At 41.0% G+C, this 27,294-nt stretch overlaps 1 protein-coding gene across 2 annotated transcripts in view; it reads left to right on the forward strand.

Moving 5' to 3' along the window:
• abca12 (ATP-binding cassette, sub-family A (ABC1), member 12) overlaps window positions 1-27,294 on the forward strand; it is a 275,097-nt gene that overhangs the window by 182,672 nt on the left and 65,131 nt on the right. For both annotated transcript variants that reach the window (XM_039755332.1, XM_039755333.1), the window contains 10 exons: window positions 2,815-2,929; window positions 3,898-4,227; window positions 5,337-5,406; window positions 8,382-8,516; window positions 12,088-12,243; window positions 13,652-13,835; window positions 19,311-19,529; window positions 22,680-22,876; window positions 23,181-23,338; window positions 26,858-27,094. In XM_039755332.1, coding sequence (XP_039611266.1) covers window positions 2,815-2,929; window positions 3,898-4,227; window positions 5,337-5,406; window positions 8,382-8,516; window positions 12,088-12,243; window positions 13,652-13,835; window positions 19,311-19,529; window positions 22,680-22,876; window positions 23,181-23,338; window positions 26,858-27,094 — 1,801 coding nt within the window. The remainder of the gene's footprint in view (window positions 1-2,814; window positions 2,930-3,897; window positions 4,228-5,336; window positions 5,407-8,381; window positions 8,517-12,087; window positions 12,244-13,651; window positions 13,836-19,310; window positions 19,530-22,679; window positions 22,877-23,180; window positions 23,339-26,857; window positions 27,095-27,294) is intronic.

Consider the following 27,294-nt stretch of genomic DNA (forward strand, 5'->3'; position numbering starts at 1 on the left):
TATTGATAAAGGTGTGTGAGGGGGTGAGATACAAAACACACAAAACAGTGCAAACGTCACTTCGGAATAGTTGGAGTTTTACTGTGTGGTCACGTGGGCACAATACATAGAAACAAAAAAAGCCGTGTGCCCCGTGGCGACTCTCTCAGATGGGCGTTAGCACATCGTGATCTCTCGGCGAATAGTGTGAGTTTACCATATTCGACTTACATGACCAACATTATAAAATAATACAGTAAAATGTTATATGCAGGAGAACTTAAATGAGACTATATACGGTCATTTTACTTTAATTTAATTTTGTTCTTTATCAGTATGCTGCTGCTGGAGTATGGGAATTTCACCTTGGGATTAATAAAGTATCTATCTCTCTATCTATCTATCATATAGTGCCTTTCATTTATATCTATATATCTATCTATGTATCTATCTATCTATTATCTAGTGCCTTTCACATCTATCTATCTATCTATTATATAGTGCCTTTCCTACCTATCTATCTATTATATAGTGCCTTTCATATCTATCTATCTATCTATCTATCTATCTATCTATCTATCTATCTATCTATCCTTTCATATCTATCTATCTATCTATCTATCTATTATATAGTGCCTTTCACATCTATCTATCTATCTATCTATCTATCTATCTATCTATCTATCTATCTATCTATCTATTATATAGTGCCTTTCACATCTATCTATCTATCTATTATAGAGTGCCTTTCATATCTATCTATCTATCTATCTATCTATCTATCTATCTATCTATCTAATTTAGAACTGGATTAGTATACTCTTCTGTAACTTAATTATTATTCATAAAGAGACACAGACATATAAACTTAAATGTTCCTTTAACCTTTATATATATATATCTATATAAACTGCTCACAAAAATTAAAGGGACACTTAATGGGAAAACAAATCCTGCTGTCTCTCTCTACTGCTTTGGACTGATATGGTGATGTGTTAGGAATGACAGGATGGAAATGAAAATGATCAACCGACAGAGGGACACGCCGAAAATCAAAGGGAGAAAACGATGCAGCGGCAGGCGAGTCCATTTGGCTGAAATGTCATTGCAGCAGCTCCAATTTGTACTCAGTAGTTTGTAAGGCACCAAGGCTCGTGAGATTATTTTTTTTTTGGATTTGTTTTTGAGTTTTTAACCTCCACCATTAATTTGATTTTTATTTCATTACTAGGGGGTTTGTCCCCTGCTTTCTTCACTCACCAATCCCCCTGGCCTGCGCTATGCACCAAACACTTCACATCTCTGCTGTTCACGTTGTGAACAGGGGGGCTGAATGCACCCCAATGAGATGCGGTCACTCCTTCGAGACCCCCTCTTAAACGGTGATACATCCATCCATCTATTCATTATCCAACCCACCATATCCTAACTACAGGGTCTGCTGGAGCCAATCCCAGCCAGTAAAACAAACCCCAGGCAGGGTAGCAGCCCACCGCAGGGCACACACACACACCAAGCACAATTTAGAATCGTCAATGCACCCAACCTGCATGTGTTTGAATTGTGGGAGGAAACCCACGCAGACACGGGGAGAACATGCAAACTCCACGCAGGGAGGACCCGGGAAGCGAACCCAAGTCTCCAAACTGCGAGGCAGCAGTGCTACCCACTGTGCCACCGTGCCGCCCAATGGGACAACTAGTTTTTTTTTTTTTATGCTGCTGCGCTTCAAACATTTAAAAGCCTGTACGGCAGCTGTCCTACTCTTTATCTTTTATTTCTGGCCCCGGGCCTGGTTAAATCTCTTACCACAAAGTCTCATCCTGCGGGATGTGAGTTCTTAATATTTTTTAGTTTATAATTTAAAAACGGAATAAGAATCTAAAAATCTAACATCATCGCATTAAAGTTCAATAAATTCTGAAAAGAATGATGCCAACCATATATATGTAGCTTTTAAAATAAGCCTGATTTAAAGTTTGACAAAACAGTCACATAAAATTGATGCACAAAATCGAGGCTCAGGATTTTATATATAGAGAGCAGACGTATTTCTTATCGAAGCGCTGGCACTGACTGTTTGTTTTTGGGATTGATCTGAATGAAGGCACTAAGTCCTTGTTACGCCCACCCCTTGCTACGTGTGTGTGTCCACATTTGCCCGGCACATCTCAGTTATGACTGTCGACTGTGGTGGGTTCAAGAGGCTACCAAAATAGTTGTGGGAGCGTGGGGCCTGCCTGCACTGTGACAATTCGCCGTGTCCACGTGGGCTTCAGTGCGCGCGATGTTGGTGGTCAAGCAGAACGAGCTTCAGCGGGTACACGTGTTCTTTCCGCTTTCCATCCATTCAAAAACTTCTCACTGAGTCCCGCTGTCTTCACTTCCATACCAAGCCATCCTCCTCTGGTAAATCTCAGCAGGTTTGACTCCATCTGCCCAAAGAAATCTCACAATGGCACGTCGATCAGCAATCCCGCAGCGAAGCGTCCATTTTCGTGTGACCTCGGCTTCAATTAGACTAACGGCAGAGTGCTGGATGTGAGAGATACCCATAAGCCATTGCAAAGGTGCTGTGCGGCATCAGTTTCTGTCCGTTTTCAAATTACCTTTACTTTTGGATTGACCCTTGTAATTCCAGTATTGCCATTCATGATGTATCTGTGCTGAGGAAGTCATGCTATGTATTATATGTTTGCTTGCTTTACTAAAAGCACAAGTGCAAAATAAAAATTCTGAAACATCTGCCGGTCAAACACACAATCGGACCGAGTTGTGATTAAAGGCTGGCCCTCCCCAGAAGGTCTCACCTCACGTTTTATTCTTAATTCACAGTTTCCTGTACAGCATGTCCTATTCCTTTCCTCTAATTGTGATGTTGGCCTGGGTCCTCTTCATCGCTGCCTTTGTGAAAAAGCTTGTTCAGGAGCGGGAACTGCGACTTCATGAGGTAAATAAATAAATAGATGTTTACACTCAGTTTTAAGGTGTTAAGAGTTTTTTGCAGCACCATATTGTTTTATCCACTAGATGGCAGCAAAGTTTTACTCAGGTTTAATGTTGTTCATCAAACCAAAACAGCTTAACCCGAGAGACACTCTGGTGCGACTGTGTTTTTTACATTGAACTAGCTGTGCTAACCATCCGAGACGGAGAGAAATCTAAGAAATCGACGTAGACCTCAGAGTTAATATTTCAAGCACATCTGTTTTGTAAGGCACGTAATAATAAAATGCATGGCTTTTGTCATTCCAATAGATGGCACATCACAAGCATTTGTAGTAATAAAACGCATTACTACAAATGTCTATGATGCACCATCTGTTGGAACGACAAAAGCATTGCTCATATCTGTGCTTTATTCCGTTTGGCATGGGATTCATAAAAACAGTTTTAACATTGTGATGAGCCGTTTGTTAAAATAACAAATGGGATGCAGTTCATTCGTTCATGTGTTTGTGATGTGCCATCTGTTGGAACGACAAAGGCAATGCATTTTATTACTAAAAATGTTTGTGATGGGCCATCTATTGAAATGACAAATGCAATGCATATGTCTCTGTTAGATGCCATTTATTATGGGATTTGCAAAAGCAGTGTCAATGTTTGTGATGCGCCATCTGTTGGAATAATTGAAACATAGCAACACACAGAGGCTTGACCCCGAGCCCAAAAGACACTCAGGGTTCACACCAAGGTCGTTAAGTGGATTTCTGAATCTCTGTTATCATAGCTTTTACGTTAATGATCTAATGTGGAGCACACTATACGTTTTATAAAATTGATTTCTCTGTATATTGTTCAATAAAGCATAGAATGTAATGTTGAAATACAAGTGGAGAAATAAATGAACCTACTCCTATGACTGCCTAAACCAGATGCTGATGGCCGCTCTCTCTTTCTCTTTCTGCTCCCCAGTACATGAAGATGATGGGTGTCAGCCCCTTCAGCCATTTCTTTGCCTGGTTTATCGAGAGCGCCACCTTCCTGCTCATCACCATTATTTTCCTCGTCATCATCTTGAAGGTAGGCTTAATTCTTCCACAAAGCAACGGCTTCTTTGTCTTCCTGTTCTTCTGCGACTATGGCCTGTCCATCCTGTCAATGAGTTTCCTCTTCAGCACATTTTTCAGCCACACTAACATCGCCAGTCTCAGCGGTAGCCTCATTTATGTCATCCTCTTCTTCCCCTTCATCGTCATGACGTCTCTGGAGTCCAGCCTCACCTTCACCACCAAAAGTCTCTTGGTAAGCAATCTTGCTAGCCGGTCACCTGCCTCCTACTCACTTTTGCCTTTTCTTATTTTAGCTTTGACTCCTGTGATGGACGGCCGGAATCCTTACCCAGCTGGGACCCCCATAGAATGGAAGGACACGGGCACACAGTTGGCTCAGAGCATTGTCTGCCTCAAATTGCTAGGTTGCAATCTCACTTGGGTTGCAGCAGTGCCCTGAATTCCCCAGGGCATCATGGGAGATGGAGTTCTTTAGCTCATCCTTGTTGGGTTCTGTGGGTGCCTCCAGGGGGTGCTGTGGGGACTGGCGAGCCCGACTTTGTGCTTTGGTGTTTCCGGACCATGATTATGGGATATTGGAAGTACTCCCAGATGCTGACTGCATCAATTTCAAGAGCTGGAGTCGGGAGGAGGTGGGCAACGCTTGTTGGAGGGGAGATGGCAGAGAGCAGCAGAGAATTGCTGTGTGCTGCTTCTGCTTTGCAACCTGTGGCTCTGGTGTGGGAAACACTTTCTATGAGAGTTTCCCACAAATTGTTCATTCTACGCTTGTGACTTGTTATGCTGTCGGGTAAATGACCGGGCACCTAAACACTACTGTATATCAATTCAAAGACATAACACACAAAAGACATATTTTGACACTATGTACGGCATTAGCATCATTATTATTATTAATTTCGTATTATTATTATTAATTGTATAATTATTATTCTTTTTACACTTCTGACTTGAGTGTTTTGCATGTTTTACAGTAAAAAGATGAGATTTAATAAAAATGTCATTTTTCCAGCCAAAAAATGCAACACTTTTTACGGGTTTTAGAGAAAAAATGTAACGCTAAGGAGGTTAATGAACAATTTGCACATTGCAATGGGGCGGCGATACAAGAGACGGGCAGAAACGCACAAGGAGACCACTGCAGCTAATCGGCTCCACACGTCTGTCTGCTATGATATCTTTCTGTCCGTTTTTACTGTCAATCTGGCATAATGGCAAGTCGAGTTCTCTGCAGATTCATTTTCTTTTTGTGATATTTCGTCAAAGAGAGTAAACTCCTAAATAAAGACCCCCGTGTATGCCTTCATAGAAACTCTGATCTGAACTGCTTTGTCTTTCCAGGGTCTCTTTGCGCCAACTTGCTTCAGCTATGCCAGTCAGTACATAATCTACTATGAAGCACAAGGCACAGGTAAGTTGATACACTACAACTCTATACCCCTAGACTAAAAAATCCATTAAATCCATCATTTTACAAGGAGTAAATCAAAAATGAACAGACAGTGCATCTTGAATTCAAAGTCATAAATTAGCTCTCAGAGGGTACAAGTGGTCAGGAGAGAGATTGAACAAGTTGAACCTTTTCAGTTGAAACGAGCGTCATGTTACACGACTTCTAGTCAGGGGGGACGGCAACCCGTTGTGGGTTACTGAGTGTGGACAGATGGGCATAAACATCGGGTCATAACAGTGGAACCTGATAGACACTCGGGTTTAACTGTTTTTTTTACATAGAACTAGCTGTGCCAACCTTCTAAGATGGGTAGAAATCTAAGAAAATCACCTTACACATCAGCGTTAACATTTGCAGTGCATCCATTAGAATGTGTTTTATAATGCATGTAGTAATGAAATGCGAGACATTTGTCATTCCAGCAGACGGTGCATCACAAACATTTGTAGTAACAAAATGCATTGCTACAAATGTTTGTCATGTGCCATCTTTTGGAATGACAAATGCCATGCATGTCATTTAACATTGGATTTGTAAAAGCAGTGTTAATGTTTGTGGTGCACCACCGGTTGAAATCACAAATGCAATGTGTTTTATTACGGCACATGTCTGTAATGCCCCACCTGTTAGAATGAAAAAGAGCAATTCACATGTCTGGGTTCCATTTGTTAAGGCTTTGGCCTTCAAGCTCTGAGGCTGTGGGTTCAAATCTTGCTACTGATGTTGTGTGACTTTGAGCTCCAACTGTAAAACCAAAATTGTACTATAAATGTTGTAAGTCACTTTGGATAAATGCGTCGGGCAAAAGTGTTCATACATTTATTGTGGGATTCCTAACAGCAGCGTTAATGTCAAATGTATCCATTTAAAATGAAATCTGCAACACAATAAAGTATGCAGTGTGGTAGATGGCCGGCTTCATATTCCGGCCCTCACCCCCAGGCTGCCAGGAGGAGCTCTCCCGACTGCATGGACATGTCCCGAGTTCCAGCAGGGCATCATGGACTCTGTAGTTTTTATACCCAGCCCTGCTGGATACCTTGGGGACCACAAGGAGTCGCTGTAGGGAGGCTCATGGACTTGTATATGCCCTATAACCCGGAAGTACGTCATAATTCCGGGACAAGAAGAGGTGATGATAAGGACTATTTACCCTGACCCGGAAGGAATAAGGAATTGTGGACTGTTGGGCAGGAACACCTCCGGGTCAGGGAGTATAAAGGACTGTGGGAGCTTCCAGACGGTGAGCTGAGCTGGGTGGTAGGAGGGCAATGCGTCTGGGAGTGGAGGATTGTGAGTTATTGGATTTATTATTGAGTATTGTTATTTATGAGTAGCGTGGAATGGAGGGTGCTTAGTGCACGTAATTCTTATAATAAAAAGAATAATTATTGCACTTTTACCTGGTGTCTGGCATGGTACCTGAGGGTTCAAGGGAGCGATAGCGCTCCCCTACTGTCACAGCAGAAAGTGAAGTTTCTGTACCCACTGCAAAGTATGCTGCTTGTATGAATTTAGTTTTTAGTTTTTTATTAATACGCTGCCATGATGGCTGAAAATGAACTGAAAGAGAATGTTTTCCTGTAAAATATAATTATAAATGTTGTGCTTGAACACGTTTATCCTTATTTCATATCCATTTAGCAGGCTACTGCAAAGGTAAACGCAGGGCAAAGCAGCATAGCACCATGATTGCCAGCTTTGTCTGTGTTTTATCTTGGCAGAGTAATATATATTGATCCACTTTCCCCTTTTGTATTATTAATATGTAGCCTTGGAATGCCTAATCTCACAGACTTACCACTCTTTATAAGGTATTATTGTACAGTATATAATATCTTATCCCCACCTTCCCTTCTATATCTATAACCTCAGGCAGTTAGATGTAGTAAAAAGACAAGCAGGAGTTAAGTTACACATAAAATAATGTATTACTGATAATATTCATAAATAATAACAAAATGCAAAGTACATTTGAATATTGGCAACCTGATAAAATGGTGAGGTGGCACACAGACTTGTAGTTACTTAATGTCTCTAGTTAAGGCATCATTGGTGCTCAGCTTTCAGCCACAGGTCTGTTCAACATGTCTGCTGAGCTGTGCTTGTCATTGTTTTATCTTCATCAGTTCATGGTGTGATGGTCTTCATCAGTTGTTAGCAAGAGAAAGATACTTCTACATCATCACAGGTTAGCTAGAGAGAGATTGTGAGGTTAAGCATGTACATTTATAGATGTTCTGTCCAACCCCTACAGCCAATAGGACATCATGGTACTTAAAGGCTTCTGATCCAAGCCAATTCCAAACAGCCATACCTCAGAGCAATGGGGGAAGTAGAACATCTCAACATCTGCCCCCAAACCATATGTTAAAGTACACCTTAGCCTACTTGCGGGAGTAGAAAGACTTTAGCAGAGAAACTGGCTTAAGACACATACTCCAAATCCTGTCGTAAAAAAGATTTAGTCGTAAACGGTTTTTAACGCGAATGCCTCTCACCAAAGTAACACTAAATTACATTGCTTTGCCTAAATTATAAATAAAGACATACAAAACATTTATCAATTTATCAAGTTATATGCAAAATCTTACATCACAACAGTCTGTCATACTTACACTTGTAAAACAGGAAAAGATAAAGAGTTAGAGCACCTTGAAGTTGAACCCTGTATAATGGACAGAAAAACGGTAAATATACAGAAGTCAAAATTGGAATCTGAGACAAAATGGCAGCAGTGCCCCTTAAGAAGAAGCCAGACTAGAAGGGGCGGGGCCAGGAAAGCGTGACTAGGAAGTGACATCACTGGGCCTGCTGGTCATGTGATCTGTTGGGGTAGAATTACCACCATATAAGCCTTTACGTTGTCTCCCTAGGGCATGTGTGTGATGCGTCACTTATTAATGCTCTTATTTATTTGTTTATATCCTCAGGAATGCAGTGGGACAATTCCTACCAGTCCCCAGTAATAAATGACAATGCTTCGTTCGGCTGGTTTTGCTGGCTACTGCTGATTGACTCTGCCATCTATTTCATAATTGGCTGCTATATTCGAATGGTATTTCCAGGTAAAGTGATTACATAATTATAAATAACGTGGGTGGCACAGCGGTGGCACTGCTGGCCTCACTGTAAGGGGATTAGAGTTCGTGTCCCAGGCCTTCCTTGCATGTGTCCGCATGGCCGAGTGGATTGTGCCTCAAAAATTAGCAACTCATTAGGAAACCTTATAGAAACCTGAAAAGATAGAATTGGAGTCGTAATACATACTTATGGGATGGGGGCTAAGTCTGAACCAAGTATGGAATGCCTAGAAATGTACCTGCAAAAGAAGAATGAAGTGCCATAAATGGAATTGTGCATTCTTAAGTTCAGTTATCAGAAAAAACAGGAATTGCTGGAAGAGGAACAGATTATCAACAACAACTGCCCACCCCAGACTCCCACCCCGTGGCTCTTGACCGATAAATTGTCCTGCAGAACCGTGTTATTCAACCAGTGTGCCGTAGCACAATGGTGCACTATGAAGCTGCCTGGGTGTGCCATAGAAATAAAAGTGATGTCTGAACCTGAGAGGGGCTATCTCCGCTGGTAATTCAAGACCTGTCTGAGGAGGACAGGAATACCTGAAGAAGCTGACATGATCACTGTGATCACTATATTGCAGTAGCAGAACTTCGGATGCGTCTCCCGGCTGCCCGAGTGTGTGGTTACCAGCAAGTCTCATAGGGCATGTGGAAAGTGGGCATATGAATTGCCTCTGAGACAGAGAGATTGGCAGGAAAACAGCTGGGAGATGCCACCAAAGTGCTTGAGTGCAGTGTCTGTGAACACTGATCTCGGAGCTGCTCTTTTACTGGCCTCTCCGGTAGTCCTACCCCTTCAGACAAGATAGATAGATAGATACTTTATTAATCCCAAGGGGAAATTCACATAATCCAGCAGCAGTATACTGATACAAAGAAACAATATTAAATTAAATAGTAATAAAAATGAAAAAAATAAAAATAAAATTAATGTTCGCATTTACTCCCCCGGGTTGAATTGAAGAGTCGCATAGTGTGGGGGAGGAACGATCTCCTCAGTCTGTCAGTGGAACAGGACGGTGACAAAAGTCTGTCACTGAAGCTACTCCTGTGTCTGGAGATGACACTGTTCAGTGGATGCAGTGGATTCTTCATGATTGACAGGAGTTTGCTTAGTGCCCGTCGCTCTGCCACAGATGTTAAACTGTCCAACTTTAATCCTACAATAGAGCCTGCCTTCTTAACAAGTTTGTCCAGGCGTGAGGCGTCTTTCATCTTTATGCTGCCACCCCAGCACACCACTGCGTAGAAGAGGGCACTTGCCACAACCGTCTGGTAGAACATCTGCAGCATCTTACTGCAGATGTTGAAGGATGCCAACCTTCTCAGAAAGTATAGTCGGCTCTGACCTTTCTTACATAGAGCATCAGTATTGGCAGTCCAGTCCAGTTTGTCATCCAGCTGCACTCCCAGGTATTTATAGGTCTGCACCCTCTGCACAGTCACCTCTGATGATCACAGGGTCCATGAGGGGCCTGGTCCTCCTAAAATCCACCACCAGCTCCTTGGTCTTGCTGGTGTTAAGGTGTAAGTGGTTTGAGTCGCACCATTTAACAAAGTCTTTGATTAACAATTGAGCACATGTACAGTATGAGATCTAATATGTTTGTGGTTAGTAAAATAGTAATGTGCTTCGAGATGTTCTTGGTGTTCCACCACAGAAAAAAGGTTGGGAAACACTGCTGTGGAAAGAGTTAAAAACTAGTGATGCCGTGCAGAGCGACGACTGACAGACACAGCACAGAGTCATCGCTGAGGTCCAAGAATGGCGCCGGTGTTCTGTAGCGATCTGATTGTGATGCATTGTTTAGCATCTGGTACCCCCCACACACATTACAACCACCCTTCCCGAAGAAACGCCATGTACTTTGGATTTTAAGCTTGTTCAGTCTTATTATACAAGAAAAATTTCACTTGTTCTTTATAAGAACGCACAGTTTCTTTGGTTGCACGGCCCCCCCCCGAACAAGCCGTGTCTAAAATTTGATTAAAATCGGTTCAGATCAGTTTAGGTGACAGACAGACAATGCAATCTGAGGACTGAAATGAAGTCCCTAGTGTTACCAAAATGGGTAAATGATAGCAAATAGCGTTTTAACATTCAAAAAACAGCAAGAGGGGATTACATTTTATTACTCTAATGTGAAGACAGTAGACGTGGAGCCACAGAAAGTGTTGGGGGACCAGCGGGCCCGCGTTTACTTGTAGGTTAGTTGGTCGAAAAAGAGGCCAAATAAAACCACATGGAATGGCAGTGGTGGTCCTCCATTTTTGGGGCCCTGAAGCCTGAACTGTTATGGGGGACCCTTAGCAAGCAGCAGTGAGGTCTGGGAAATCCACCGTCATCTGTTTCAATGTGGCTGCTCTACAACTGATGACCACAAATCTTTAAAAAATGTAACCCCAATAACTACAGACAATGAAATATGCTTTCATTTTTACTGATTACGACTGATTACGAATGATGGATTCAGGGTGAGAATGTTATGTTAACATTTGCATGGCGGAAACAGTTTATTCACAAAACATACTTCATATGTGGAAGATGATTTACAGGAATGTCTCGACCTGTTCGCCATCATGTTCAGCACATGTGGCACATAAATTGTCCACAAAAATTGCGTATACAGTAAGTATAAACACAGCAGTGCAATTAGTGTTAACATCATTTTGACTCACCCTGTATTTTTAATCCAAATTGTATCTCCTGTCATAAGTGTTTTAAAGAATGAAGAGAGAAACATCCTTAATTTGAATGTTTTGTTCATTTACAACTAACCTAAATAATGCTATAATATCCTTTTAATTTTTATTGTTATTAATAAAAATAAAATAATAAATAAATAATAAAAAAAATAAAAGCTGAAGTGGTGGCTCTGAGGTTAGGGATCTGCACTGGCAATCGGAAGGTTGCCGGTTCGAATCCCGTAAACGCCAAAGGGGACTCTGCTCTGTTGGGCCCTTAAGAAAGACCCTTAACCTGCAACTGTTGAGCGCTTTAAGTAGTGAGAAAAGTGCTATATAAATGCAAAGAATTATTATTTGTATTTAATTACACTAGATTATTAATATTATTTTTTTAAAAACATCTTCCAGTACAGTAGACCACCAAAACCTTTAATTTGTAAGCAATTTCTAAACTTCTGTGGAATTAGTGGCACAAAAGCTTAAGCTTCATTCATTTCACAGCAGGCCCCCCCACTGAGTGAGGGTGGTCCTCCTGAGCAGACAGTCACAGAGGCTGGGGGTCTCCTGGTTCCCGGCAGGTGCAGACTTGGCAGTTCTGTCCCCTGCCCTCTAGGCGATGCTCCTCTGAACTGTAGACAGAAAGAGATGTTGTGCTGACAAGTGCGCCCTCTTCTGACCCAGGGTGGTACTGCTCACCTGAGATGTCTCCTAGTTACCTGCGCCTGGCACTAAATGGAGCTGTGCTTTAGACCACTAAAAAGGGATACAGTATATGAAAACTTTATTGTTTTTAATAATTGTTGCAGGGCGTAGCCATTAATATGAAGCCAATATTGATTCTTTTTCTTTTTCCGGACCTCACTAGGAAAGTATGGAATTGCTGCACCTTGGTATTTTCCCGTTTTACCTTCCTTCTGGATAAGTTGCTTGCCATGCTTTAAACCAGGGAGCAATGGAAGAAGTGGGCTCCTCTTCACGAATGTCATGATGCACAGTCAGATGGCTGACCCCAAATCCAAAGGTAAGCCCTCTGAGTGTCATCACACCCGACTCTTTGGTTTCAGGCAGGGTCTAATCGCTGGTTTAAGGATAATTTCTTTTATTTTGACATTTCTGTTGCTTTGGAATCATTCCATTGTGTGTATTTTTGTTAATATTGCTTTGTTTAAATAGCACTTAGTGTTTATGTATTTTGGTTATTTGCCTTTCTCTATTTATATTAAGTGGGTGGTTCCCCATTGCTGAGGGACCACCTTCATCCTTAATATTCAATCCCTCAGAGTGTCGTTGGTGTTTGTGGAGTTCAGATCTTCAATCAATTTCAGATTTCCTAGTGGTTCTTTTTTTGTTTTGCGTTGCTCTTGTATTACTGATTTTTGGATTTGTGAATTGGTGGTTGTAACTTTGGGTTGCCTTTTATTTTAGCCAAAACTACTTCTTCTTCTTTCGGCTCTTCTGCCACAGTGGATCATCTTCTTCTGCATCTTTCTGTCCTCTGCATCTTGTTCTGCCACCCCCATCACTTCCATGTTCTCTCTCACCACATCCATAAACCTTCTCTTAGGCCTTCCTCTTCTCCTCTTACCTGGCAGCTCTATCCTTAGCACCCTTCTCCCAGTATACCCAGCATCTCTCCTCTGCACAGGTCCAAACCAATGCAATCTCGCCTCTCTGACTTTGTCTCCCAGATCGTCCAACTTGACCTGACCCCCTAATGCCCTCACTTCTAATCTTATCCATCCTATTTTTCCTCATTTTTACCTTTGTCTTTATTTGCTTATATTATGATGTTTAGTTTTTAAAGGCAAAATGGTGTGAGGCCTCCAAAGGCTCCACAAAAAGCAGGTCAGGATTTTCACTGGCAAGACCAGCAGTGGTCCACCCAAACTCGGCCAAACCCTAAAGACTTGCTGATAGCTTCAATCAGAACAGGTCTACAAATGGGGAGACGGGAAAACAAAAAAAAAAATTTACAAAAACACAACCAAAGTCCCACAAGAGGAGGGAAGACCACAAACCCTCGGCCTGTATAAAAAGGGCAAACAGAGTTAATTCTAAAACCGCACTGAGATTTTCCGTAGTAGACATAGGAATATGCTTAATTAATGGAGGTTGATGTCGAATATACCAGTGATAGCTAAATGGGAAGGAACTCACCATGGATGGGAACACACAAGCACTGTCTTATGATCACTGACACCAGGGCCATCTGGATAACTCTGACATCATCACGTCTCTGGGATAAGCTAACCCACCAAGTGCCCCCTCAAAAGGCTTTTCCAAATATCATGTACAACACATTAGAGTCTTGCTGAAATGCTTTGCGGCCTGAAAAGTCGTAACCCATGTAGTGGTTAAGTAGGCTTGACATACAGTTGGTTTTCTGTCTCCTTTCTCGCTTACCCTAATGTCTTTTTATCTTCTTATAGACACCGATAATGTTTTCTTTGAAGGAGAAGAGGACCTTGACGGGCTAACTGTGGGAGTGTCTTTGCATGGTCTCACCAAGATGTATGGCAAAAGTGCAGCCCTCCAGAACCTAAACCTGAGATTTTACGAGGATCAGGTCACCAGTCTACTGGGACACAACGGAGCAGGCAAAACAACCACCATGTGAGGGCCGGCGCCACGTGTCAAAGCGAAAGAGAAAGCCTTTGAGATTTGACTGTCAAGTAGTATACCATATATACTCGCGTATAAGTCGGGTCTTGAAACCTGAAAAATCGATCAGAAAATCAGACCCCGACTTATACGCCCGTTCAAAAATGCAACACTTAATTTTCATTTATTTTTTTTTTAACATCTTCTTGCCTCCTCCAATCTTGCACCAGTTTGTTGCAGCAGCCCAGTTATCAATTTCTTTCGCCACTTCAACGACTTTTCATTTTAAAACCAGCTTCATATTTTCTTCTGATCGTAGATGAGGGATGCTCTTACGATAAAGGTGTATGAGGGTGTGAGATACAAAACACACAAAACAGTGCAAACGTCGCTTTGGAATAGTTTGGGTATCACCGTGTGGTCACATAGTCACAAAAGGCCGTGTGCTCCGCGGTTACTCTCTCAGGTGGGCGTTAGCCTATCGTAATCTCTTGGATCAATAGCGTGAGTCTTCTGCATTTGACTTGAATGACCAACATTATAAAATACTGGAAATTATACGGTAAAATCAAGCCCCGACTTATCTGCGAGACAACTTAAACACGAGTATATACAGTAAGGGTTCACCGACAAAAGCGCCTTAGACATATGAGCGCCGACAAAACCACTAACTGGTTTTTGACAAATGCGCGCCGACAAAATCGCGAGAGAGGCCAAGAGAGTGGGACGCGTACGTGCGCATTATGTACACATTATGTGCTAGGTTATAACTATTATAACTGCTGATGGCGTGCGCAACAAATAACTCAGTCGAGGGTTGGCATAACGCGTCGTATACAAAGTCAGGCAGCCAGCAAGTCTAAATACGCTCAACTATCAAGACGTCTTGCTGCAATTCTTCCTACACATGCAGGGCGTGATCTTAAGGACTATCTGCGTGCCGTGCTGATGGCATAATATTGACTTCTAAAATAAACATTACTATATATGCTTTAAACTAGTAATTCATATTTAATGAAACTTTCGCGATTTTGACGGCGTGATTTTGACGTCGCATTTTAACCGGCACTATTTTGTCGCCGCTCATATGTCTATCGCGCAAATGTCGGGTCACGTACAGTAAGTGCCATTGTACTAAACAATAGGAACTTAATAAGTAGTGATCTGGTTCTTTTGTGATGTTTCAGGAGTGTTTCCATTTTGTAATTTGTTATTCTGTTTGAGGTGGCATACAGTATTTGCCGTCACATTTTAGAACAGGAGTGTTGTGATTCATATGCACTCCAAATTACAAAGGCTTGTAAAAGACCGACAGACCAGACTAGGGCCTTCTCTAGCCTCACCCCATGCAGCCTGACTGCAAACTCCACTGGCACAGGCCTAAACAATATGGAAATGGCTTTAAATAAAATTGCTGTAAAAACAAGTTACTTCATCTTTCAATACATTTGCTTTGCCCTATTAGGTCATCTCCACCATTTTTAATTCAAAAATTGTCCCAGACGATACGTCACTCTGTCCTGCTGGAGTGTGCAAGTGCCTTCAGTCAGTCTGTCAATCTGCCTAAAAATCCAGCCGTTCATCCCTGGCATTAATTACAGTAAGAAATCAACAAAAAAACTCGGTAAATGTACTGATAAATCCAAGCATTGCATTATTTAGACAATCGATAGATTAGGGAGTCCAAGACTTAATATCGGTAATTAATTAATTCAGCCACACACATGCATGATACAATTATCAATGAATCCAAGTCTCAACTCAAGCAATAAACTTTAATTAATAAATGAATCTAAGCATTAATTATTTCAGCAATCCATACATTAATTTATGAATGAATCCAAGCCTTCATTAATTCCAACAATCCTTATATTAATAAATGTATCAATGGGCCCAAGCTTTAATAAGGCAATTCAGATACTGAATGAATTATTCAAGGAATCTAAACATTTAATACAAGAAGTCAGTACATCAAATAATTTATTAAAAAGAAGCCTTAATGTAAGTAATCAATATCGTAATTTATTAGGGTGTTAACGCAGGCAATTTGTACAACAATTACATTATCAAGGAATTTAAGCATTATCTAACTGAGGGAATCAATACATGAAGTTTGTCATTGACTCCTTACTGAATTCAAGCAAACACAACATGAAATTATAAATGAATCCAATCTTTAACTCAAGAATCAATAAAATAAAAGAATGCGCACAGTCATTAATTCCAGCAATCAATGCCTTAATTTATCACTGAATACACGCCTTAAATGATTCAAGCAATCAATTTAATTCATCTGTCAAGGAGCCCTTAATGCAGGTATTGAATATTTTAATTAAAAAATCTAAACATTGAGCCCTGTGGTGGGTTGGCACCCTGCCCGGGGTTTGTTTCCTGCCTTGTGCCCTGTGTTGGCTGGGATTGGCTCCAGCAGACCCCCGTGACCCTGTAGTTGGGATATAGAAGGTTGGATAATGGATGGATGGAATCTAAACATTAGTTAGTTCAAAGAATAAGTGCATGAAATAATTTACCAATGAATCCAAGCCTTAATGAATTTAAATACACACAAGTCTTTATTCAATTGATGACTATATTTTAATAATGGAATCTAAGTAGGAATTAATTCAAGTAATCAATACAATGATTTATTCAAGCACCCACAGCATAACATCATCGATGAATCCACGGCTTTTTTCAAGCACTTGATATACGCAGTAATTAATTCAAGCAATCAATACATTCAATTTTAACTGAATGCAGTCCTTAATTCAAGCGCGCACACACACACACACTGCATAAAATGATCGGTGAGTCCAAATCTTAATTTAAGTAATCTATATATTAATTATTAAAGGCATGTATGCAGTAAGTCATTCAAGTAATCAATTTCTTATTTTTTGATGAAGCCAAGCCTTTCAGGTAATTAATAAATAAATTCATTCAAAAAATTTACATGGTATTTAATTCATTCAACACATTAAGTAATTTATTGTTAAATTCAAGCAATCGGTATCTAAATTTATCAGTGGGTCCAATCCTTAATACAAAAAATTAATATATTCATTCATTTAGGATTAAAAACATTAATGAATTGTGGAGATCAAATCATAAAATTGAGTACTTAATTCAAGCAACTCAACAAAAAATTACCAAATGAATGCAATTCTTAATTTAAGCAACCTATATGTTAATTAATAAAGGAATCTGTGTAGTAATTCATTCAAGTGATTTTTAATGAATCCAAGCATAATTCAAGCAATTAATATGCTAATTTGAGCATGGGAAAGGCACTACATAAATAACGTCTTATTATTATTATTAATTTATCAATTAATCCAAGCATTGAAATAGGTAATTAATTCAGCCACATGCATGAAACAATTATCAATAACTCCAAATCTCAATTCAAGCAATAAACATATTAATTAATAAATAATAATTAATATAATAATAAATAATTAATTGGCTATGACATAATAGTATATTATTATATTTATAATAACAGTAAGAATGATACACTAGGGGGCTCCGCCCCCTGCTTACTTCGCTCGCCCACCCCTGGGTTTCGTTAACTGGATATACAATTTAAAGAGATTATTTTCGTGGGAATTGTTACATATGCATTATTTTCACTTTTACTTTAAAACTTTAGTAAAAACAATATTTGGAATCAACTTTTATTCAAGATCGGATTGAATTTTGATTCCGTGTTTGGATTACATCGTGACAAAGCAACGTTTAACTGCCTGTGAGTGAATATCGTTTCTTTCTCTCTAATAAATAAAACGACTTTCTCGAATGTTTGTCCATGCTCTTTCTTCTTTGCTTTGTCATTAATGTGTCATCTAGAACGTATAAAATTATTGTCCTGATAAAATTTATAGGAGCTGAGAGCGCAGGAAGCGTGTCTGACAAAATCATTCACACCACTGAGGTTAGATGACTGTAGTCTTGTTTGAAAATAGTAAGTAGGGCGTGACTTGAAAGAATCTCACGGCAAATGTCTCTGTCTAACGGGACTTCATACCACGGCAACTTTTTTGGAATCTTTTAATTCTCGCTGGCAACACGAATTAGTCGATCTAGAAGTCTCTGACTTAAAGTTTAAATCCAAACAATATATTCGATCTCTTTTCGCTGTCCCGTTATTTCACCGAGTAATCATTTCTGTTTATTTACACTAATACGATCTTTCCTGTCTTTTTTTTTCGAATTTGCGTAATTCCATTATCTCTAACCTGCTCTGTATGTTTACCGCACCAACGTTTTTGAATTCTTTACGACGTTCTACTTTGTCATCTACTCTTTGTATTTTATTTCCAGCCCCAGGCCTGGTTGAATCTCTTGGTACAAAGACTCGTTTCACGGGACGTCTAATTGTGTCTCTGAGAAAATCACGTCTCGTCTCCTTCCAAGATTTTTTTTTATAATAGAGAAACATAATAATTATTAATTATATTACTATTATTATCAATAATAATAATAGCAATAATATATTATTAATATAAAGAAATGCTGGTGGTAATTGTTTCAGCAATCAATACATTCATTTACAAATGACCCCAAGCTTTAATTAATTCAGACAATCCATAGCTTAACGAATTTATCAATGGGCCCAAGATTTAACAAAGCACTTTATACATTTAAATGCATTTTTCAAGAAATCCACACAGTGTTTAATTGAATGAATCAATGCAAGAAGTAATTATTACATCCAAGCTGTAATGAATTTAGACAATCAATATCTTAATTTATCAATGTGTACAAACCTTAATATAGGTAATTAACATGCTGTATTAATGCATTTACCAAGGAATCTAAACATTAATTATTTGAAGGAATCCACACATTAAACCATTTTATTTCATCTAGTCCTTATATTATTCAAGCAATCAATATTGGTAATTTATCCAGAACATTAGCTGTTATTAAAATCAAGTGATCAATGCATTAACTAATTTAGGGAATCCAAGCCTTAATTCATAGACTGATAAACTAGTGATTAATTTAAGGAACCAATACATGAATTACTTTGTTATTGAATTATGAAACTTTACATATGTAATTGAAACTTTACAGTATGTTACGAGTTTTGCAGTGAACACAGAGCCTCATGATTTCCAGCACTTTGTTTTATATTTGGTTCATTAAAAGTATCCGCAGTGCATAATCAATGACGCACTCATTCAGTTGATTCATTGGCTGGCTGACCCGCCAGTGCAACAGTCAACTCTTTAGATTTCCTGTCATCAGACTCTTCTGTAGAGCCTTGCAATATGACACTAAGGGCACTACTTTTGTACTAATTATATATCGACATTATGTGAGCTCATGTTCATTGATTTTTTATTACTTATTCAGTGCTATTCTTGCCTAATTTTTTTACTTTTCTATCTCTTTGACACCTTGTAAAGCACTTTGAGCACATCTCGTGTATGAAAATGTGCGTAAGAAATAAATGTTGTTGCTGTTCCTGCTTCTTTTTAGGTCCCTATTAACTGGCCTCTTTGGTCCAACGTCTGGCACAGTTCTAATTTATGGGAAGGACACGAGGCTCCAGATGGACGCCGTGCGGCAGAGTCTTGGAGTGTGCATGCAGTACGACGTGCTCTTCGATCATCTGACCGCCAAAGAGCATTTGTTTCTGTATGCGCAGATCAAAGCTCCAGACTGGGGCAAGGAGGAAGTGCGGCACCAAGTGCACAAGTAAGTGCCCTTAACCAGCTACCGATGGTCTTCAGACAGATACCACCTGAGCCACATGTTGTTTGGGTGACACAGGTCAACTGAAGCACCAACAACCTTGTAGATTAGAATTTGGTACTTCAGCCACGACACCATTCCGCCTGTTAGCTACGTTTTTTTACGTTTTCCATGTATCTTGTGTTCTGTGTGTGAGGAAGTACTTGGTAACATTTTTGAGAAATGTACCCTTTCCACCTGTGTGCCCATATTCCTGCCAAGGATCTCTATTTAAAGTAACAACCTCCCACTTCCACCTTCTTCTAATAACCAGTTCGAACCTCGCACCATCACTACCATGTCAACTGGAATGGCCAGTGAAGTGTCCACTTTTGACCATCAAGTATGAGCTGTGCATCACTGAAGACCGAATAAGGAAGCAACTGAGGACTTTCACACATTACATGCTGCAGGACACAGAAGGCCTGTGATGACCAATCTTGTGGTGTCTTCTGTCACCTGTCCAGTCTGTCCCTAAGGCTCCAGAAAGTGCCACTGCTCTGAAAAACATCCTGCATTGTTCCTTTCCCAAAGAAGGCAGGCACCTCTTCACCTAATTGGTACAGACCAGTGGCCCTTACATCTCACATTATGAATACCCTTGTGAGGCTGGTCCCGGACTACATGAGTCCTCTTGTGGTAGACCACCTGGACCTACTGCAATTTGCCTATCGGGCAAAGACTGGAGTGGAAGATGCAATTATTTATCTGCTCCACAAGGCTGGTCAAAGCTGGCCACTGGTGAGGATTCTGTTTTTTGATCTCTCCAGCGTCTTCAATACCATCCATCCATCCATCCCTGTTAAGAGGTCAGTTCAGAGATATTCAAGTGGATGAGCCTGTGGTGTCCTGCATAACTGCCTATCTGTCATGGAGACCACAGTGTGAGAGACTCAAGGACTGTGTGATCAACACTAGTGCACCACCAGGAACAGTCCTGTCTCCTTTACTCTTCACTCTGTACACCTCCGACTACAAATATAAGAGAAGATCAGGTCACTTGCAGAAATTCTCAGATAATTCTGCACTTAAGGGGTGTGTCAATAAAGGCGATGAGACAGAGGAGAAGAGTCAGGGGAAGAACTTCGAGGACTGGCTGAATATTAACATCAGCAAAACCAATCCTCACAGGTGGCGCAGTGGTAGTGCTGCTGCTTTGCAGTAAGGAGATTGTGGGTTCGTTTCTGTGTCGATAGTGCTTTGAGTACTGAGAAAGGTGCTATATAAATGTAATGAATTATTATTATTATTAAAGCCAAGGAACTGTGCATTGAATTTCACCGCACCTAAAAACGTCTACGTCTGGTCACTATTCAAGGAATGGGTGTAGAGGTGGTCCACTCCTACAACTGCTTACGGGTCCACATCAATGACAGGCTGGACTCAGAACATAGAGGCACTATAGTGAAGAAAGAGCAGAGGAGACTCTTCTTCCTTAGGAGACCCTGTTTCTTTAATGCAGGTAGTGACATCCTTCACATTTTCTACAAATGGCCAGTTTGGTGTGCTGGGCCGGTCACATCACTTCAAGAGAGGCCTACTGAATCAGCAGGCTAATTAAAAAGGGCAGACTCAGTTATGAGACCACCTGGAGGACAGAATGAAGACAAAACTGAGTGCCATTATGAACAAAGCTGCTTATCCTCTCTCTGACACACCAACACTGAGGATTTGAACCATTCAGCAGAAGTGTGTCAAGAAACGAAACTTGGGCTCCTTTATACCAACAGCATTACACCAGTATAGCACCTTACTGGGACTAGGACTGCCGTCAGAAGTTGTCTTTCTTTTTCAGTCATTCTGGTGTGTATTCAGACCATCGTGTGTGTGCATATATGGTTATCTATCTATTTATTGAAAGAGCCTCTGTAAAAAGCCAGATTTCCTCCTGGTGACCAATAAAGGTCAATCTATCTATTATATAGTGCCTTTCAACTCTTGGTGCCTTTCATTATCTATCTATCTATCTATCTATCTATCTATCTATCTATCTATCTATCTATCTATCTATCTATCTATCTATCTATCTATCTATCTATCTATTGTTTACTTACTTGAGGAATGCTTTTATTCAAAGTGACTTACAACGTTTCAGATACAATTAGTTACATTTCTTCTGATTTTCAAATTGCAGCACAGGTAGGTACGTGACTTGTAGTTGTTAGTAGTGGGATCTGAATCTAAAACTTTAGGGTGTCGCAGATGCCAGGGACGACGACCCGGCCGGGACGCCTTGGAGGACCGGAAGTGGGCGTGTGCCCATCTGGGATCACGTGGGGGCCGCCTTCCTGGTTGCTTTGGGGGCCACGGGTTCAGGGCATGGAAGCCCCACCCTGTAGGGTCCCGTGATCACCGCCAAGAGGCGCCCCAATGCCTTGGGGACTTGTGACCTCAGCACTTCCGCCACACCAGGAAGTGCTGGGGGGAATATTTAGAAGGGCACCCGGAGAACTGCCGGGAGAAGAGCCGGTACTTCTGCCACGCTGGGGCGTGGCCAACGAGGGAATGCTGGGAACCACCTGGGGCTCATCCGGGAGCATATAAGAGGGGCCGTCTCCCTTCATTCGAGGCTGGAGTCGGGTGGAAGAAGGACAAGGCACGAGAGAGATGTGGAGGCGGCCCGAGAAGAAGGCATTTGTGGCCAGGACTGTGTGTGTGCTGGGGTTTGTGCACTGTTTGGACTAAGTCTGAGTGACGTGATCTTTTGTAAATATTGTAAATAAAATACGTGTGGTGGTGACAAACAACATGTCCGCCTGTCTGTGTCCGGGTCAAGTCCACAAGGGTTTGAAAGTCCAAAACCTTAACTACTATTCCTAGCTATCTATCATATAGTGCCTTTCACATCTACAGTATTTATCTATCTATGTATTTATATAGTGCCCATCATATCTGTCTATCATATAGCACCTTTCTTTATCTATCTATCTATCATAGGTGGATGCTTATTGGTTATAAACAGTTCCATAATATAACATGTCATTCTGTAACCAGCTTAATGAATAAGGTGCTTAAGCAGCACTGGGCACAAGGCAGTAACCAGTCCTGGAGAGGGCACTGTGCCCAGTTTCCTCTGTTCTCCTGCTAAATTCTGTTATTTATTCCTTTATTTAGAATTCTGAAGGACACTGCCATGTATACTCATCGCCACAAGCGTGTCGGCGCTCTGTCTGGAGGTACAAAGAGGAAGCTTTCCATAGCCATCGCTTTCATAGGTGGATCCAAGACCGTGGTGCTTGATGAGCCAACTACAGGTGTAGATCCATGCTCAAGAAGAAGCATCTGGGATATTGTTAACATGTACAAGAAAGGTGAGTGAGCTCCATTTTATGACAAAAAAAAAAAAAGTTCCCTTTAATTAAGAAGAACAGCGGGCCAGGTCATCCTTCTGCCAGTCAGTACTCATCTCTTTCATCCAGAATGTACTCGTATCCATTGCATTTTGTTAACATGTAGTCACAATGTCCTGGGTAGATGAGATGACTACATTGTAAATACTCTGTTCATTTTTATATCAATCACAAGAACTTGCCTTCAGTGAAGAAGCACTGCTTTTATGGAGCCATCTTTTAGTCCACTTTTGCACATTTCTAATTGAATGTATTCATGTTGTAGAGCGCACCATCATTCTGTCAACACACCACTTGGATGAAGCGGAAGTGCTGAGTGATCGCATTGCCTTCCTTGAGCGAGGAGGTCTCAAGTGCTGTGGTTCACTTTTATATCTGAAGCAGAAGCTCGGCACCGGCTACAAACTCTCCCTCTCTAAGAAGGTAAGACCCAGCAGCTTACCAAAAAATGAGTGAATGTTCTCAAATCAAGCGCAGGGTGGAATGATGGTAGCACTGCTATCTCGCCATAGGGAGACCCGGGTTTGTGTCTCGGGTCCTCCCTGCGTGGATCTTGCATGTTCTCCCTATGTCCTTGCGGGTTTCCTCCAAGTTCTCCATATTCCTCCCATTGTCCACAGACATGCATGTTAGGTGAATTGGCGATGCTAAATTGCCCCTAGTGTGTGGTTGGTAGGTGTATGTTTGCCCTGCAATGGACTGGCACACTTTTCACCCTGCTGTGCTCTCTCTGTTAGCTGGTCTGGATTAAGCAGCCTTCACTTTTTTATAGTATATTATTGTTACAAATTGTCCACCTTGAGAATTCTGTTTTCTTCTTGTGAAATATTTTTTATAACAATGTTATTATGGAATTTGGGCCGATTTTTCTCTAAGCACCTAAGGCGTTGGTTCTTCACAGTTATATGTTACCTGAATGTAATGATTAATTATTCACAGTGCCACAACATTATTTTGTTGTACAGTCGGGCACCAGTGGTATCGGCACGCGGCTCCTGGTTGCCATTGAAGTTGCATAGCGTGGCGCCATGCTTTGCATCATCGGCGTGACCCTTTAAATCCCAGTCACAAAGACTCACTGGATATCCGTGATTGGAATAACAACTCTATCAAACAAAACGCGTATTCATTCTCGACTTTTTGGTTTGCGATTTTACTGTTTTTCTCTCTCTTGAGTTTGATTTCTGATTTACAATTAGACTTTGGTGTTTAGGTTTCTGGTTTGACTGACGTTTCATATCCTGGTCCTCTACTTGCTATCGGGCAGACTAGTTAGTACACTTCTAGGGCACGGCACTGTGCGACCCTTAAGCGTATAAAAATAAGGTGAACCCAATGTAGGAGAGTCTCAGGTTTTAAAACTCTGATGATGTTCGTACCCAGATTTTGAATGTAAGTCAGCACTTGTGCTGAAAATGTCTCTAAATAGAAAATCAACATAAATTAGTCATTTTTGCCATTCATTCATTCATCCATCCATTTATTTATTTCCCACCGCTTATCGGCCGCCAGGTCATGGCAGCAACAGTCTCGGCAGTGAGGCCCATCTTTTCTTTTCCCCAGCTCATATTGTGAGATCCCAAGGTATTTGGAAAATGTAATCCTCCCAGCGAGCTTTGGGTCTTCCCCGGGGTCTCCTCCCAGCTGGTTGTGCCCATAGGGAGACATCCAGAAGGCATCTGAATCAGATGCCCAAACCACCACAACTGGCCCCTCTCAATGTGGAGGGGTCAGCAGCTCCAAGATGTCTGTGCTTCTCCAAAGGAGATCCCAGCCACCCTGCCAAGAATTCTTTATTTTGGCCGCTTGTTCCCGCAATCTCATTCCTTTGGTCATTACCCGAAGCGCACGACCATAGGTGAGGGGACGGACTGGTAAATCCCAATAAAACACCTCAAACACACCTACCTAATGCCTCCCCATGGTTCAGTTTTTTTCCTTTCGGCATTTTCTCCTTTTTCAAAGGATGCACCAATGTAAATTGAAGCAATCAAGAAAGAAAGGATATACAGGTCATTCAATTGTTAACTGCCTTCTAAAACCTGCTGCTCTCCCCCAGAGTCCTAAATGTACTTATGCTCAGTGCATTAGATTAACCCTAATGTTGTTCTCCCTACCAGTCCAGGGCTCTCTTCCTGGGTCTGTCTTGACATCGGAGCTGATATAAACAGGCAGTGTGGCATAGTGGGTAAGGCTTTGGGCTTTAAGCCTTGAGTCTGTGTGTTAAATCCCACTACTGACACCATGCGTACTCCAATTGGAAAAACTCACAAAAATTGGGACCAATTGTATCTCAAATGTTGTAAGTCACCTTGGATAAAGGCATCCGCCGAATAAGTACATGCAAATTTGGAAACGCTTCTGACATGTCCAGAGGGGACTGGGCAGTCTTTTTTTGTTTTTTCTGTCCACCCTGGTCATTGGACCTTACTCTTATTCTATGTTAATTAATGTTGACTTATTTTATTTTCTTACTATGTCTTTTATTTTTCTATTCTTCATTATGTAAAGCACTTTGAGCTACTGTTTGTATGAAAATGTGCTAAAGAAATAAATGTTGTTGATGATTGCACATCCTCACTCCCACACTGGTTGATTCTCCTCCTGCCTATTGAGCTTCTTATCAATAACTACATTCCTAAAACTCTACGTGGAGGAAATTACAGTAGTTTACTTTCTGAAAGCTGCTTTTTTTTACTTCTTAAATACAGTCGAACCTCGGGTCACGAACGTCTCGGACCACATACAAATCGGGTTACGACCAAAACGTTTGCCAAACTTTTGTATCTGTTCACGACCACACACTCAGGTGACGAACAAGCCAGTTTCCCTTCCTGTTCGTACTCGCCGATGATTTCCACACGTACTCAGTCTCTCCCTGCACATTGTTCTCGGTCAGACGTGCGTTCATTCGCTGTGAACTCTTTGTGCTCTGCAGTATTTTGTGTGATTTTGTATTCATTTTGCAATTAACCGTGGCCTCCAAGCAAGTGAAGAGCGGTAGTGTTGGTGAGAAGAAAGTTTTGAAGAAAACTGAAATCGAATTAAAGAAGAAATTATTGAAAAGTATGAGCGTGGCGCTCGTGTTACTGGTCTTGCCGTCGAGTACAAGAAGTCAAAATCTACGATTTTGACGATTCTAAAGCAGAAAGAGGCCATTAAACAGCTGATGTTGCAAAAGGAGTTACAATATTAACCAATCAGAGGCCTCAAGTGCTGGAAGAGGTGGAAAAACTGTGACTAGTGTGGCTGAACGACAAGCAACTTGCAGGGGACAGCGGAAGTGACGCGATGTTATGTGAGAACGCCAGGAAGATTCATGGAGATTTGCTGCAAAACTATACGTCTACGAGTGGCTAGTTCTTCCTCCTCACTTCCTCATACTCGACTCCTGCAGGGTTAGTTTTCTTGGTTGTTTATGGTTAGTTTTTGTACAAATTACGGATTTTTCAAATGTTCATTTTTTTCCCTGTGCTTAAAACTCATTAAACAAAAGTGTTTACAGTGAGCGGTGCGTAAGGCCGTAGCGTGAACTCCTGTAATGTTAGTTTTCTCTGTTCAAGGTTTTCTCAGTGTTATTCAATGTTTTAACATTTAGTTTATTATTCCACTGTGTATTCTATGGTATAATTAACTATTTTGGTGCTTAAAAATCTTTAAAAAAAATATATATATATATATATATATATATTTACTTACAGTTTGTACAGTCTGGAACAGATTAATTGTATTTACATACAGTCCTAATGGGGGAATTAGTTTGGGTCACGACCAAATCGGGTTGCGTCCAGAGTTTTGGAACGAATTACGGTCGTGACCCGAGGTTCCACTGTATCTTAAATGGCAATTTATGCACAATTATTGAAATATTAAACATGAATCGACATTACAGGTGCCGATCGGTTCATTTCATGTTTTGCATATTTTCTCTCCGCTCTGCAGATCCCAGAACCTGGTTCAGAGGATCAGTGCGATGTCAACAGAGTGACAGAGTTTATCAAATCCCATTTTCGTGAGGCGGAGCTGAAGGAGACTGTGGGAAGCGACATGGTCTACTCCCTGCCAACATTTGGGGTCCAGTATGCGCCATATTACCAGGCACTCCTGAGAGGACTGGATGAGAACCTCGAGAACCTGCAGCTTGGATCTTATGGGATCTCCGATACCACCCTGGAGGAGGTGAGGATGCCAGAAAGGAATAGTCGCTACCAGAACGGTGTAACTAGAGCAACAGCATTAGCAACCACGTTTATTTCTATAGCACATTGTCACACAGAAAATGTAGCTGAAAGTCCTTTACAAAAAAGATGCAAAAATGATAACAATAAAATTAAAAAATCTATAGGATAGCAATATATGGCAAGCTAAAGTCAGGTGGG

This window comes from Polypterus senegalus, chromosome 6 (genome assembly GCF_016835505.1).
Source record: "Polypterus senegalus isolate Bchr_013 chromosome 6, ASM1683550v1, whole genome shotgun sequence".
Classification (NCBI taxonomy): domain Eukaryota; kingdom Metazoa; phylum Chordata; class Cladistia; order Polypteriformes; family Polypteridae; genus Polypterus; species Polypterus senegalus.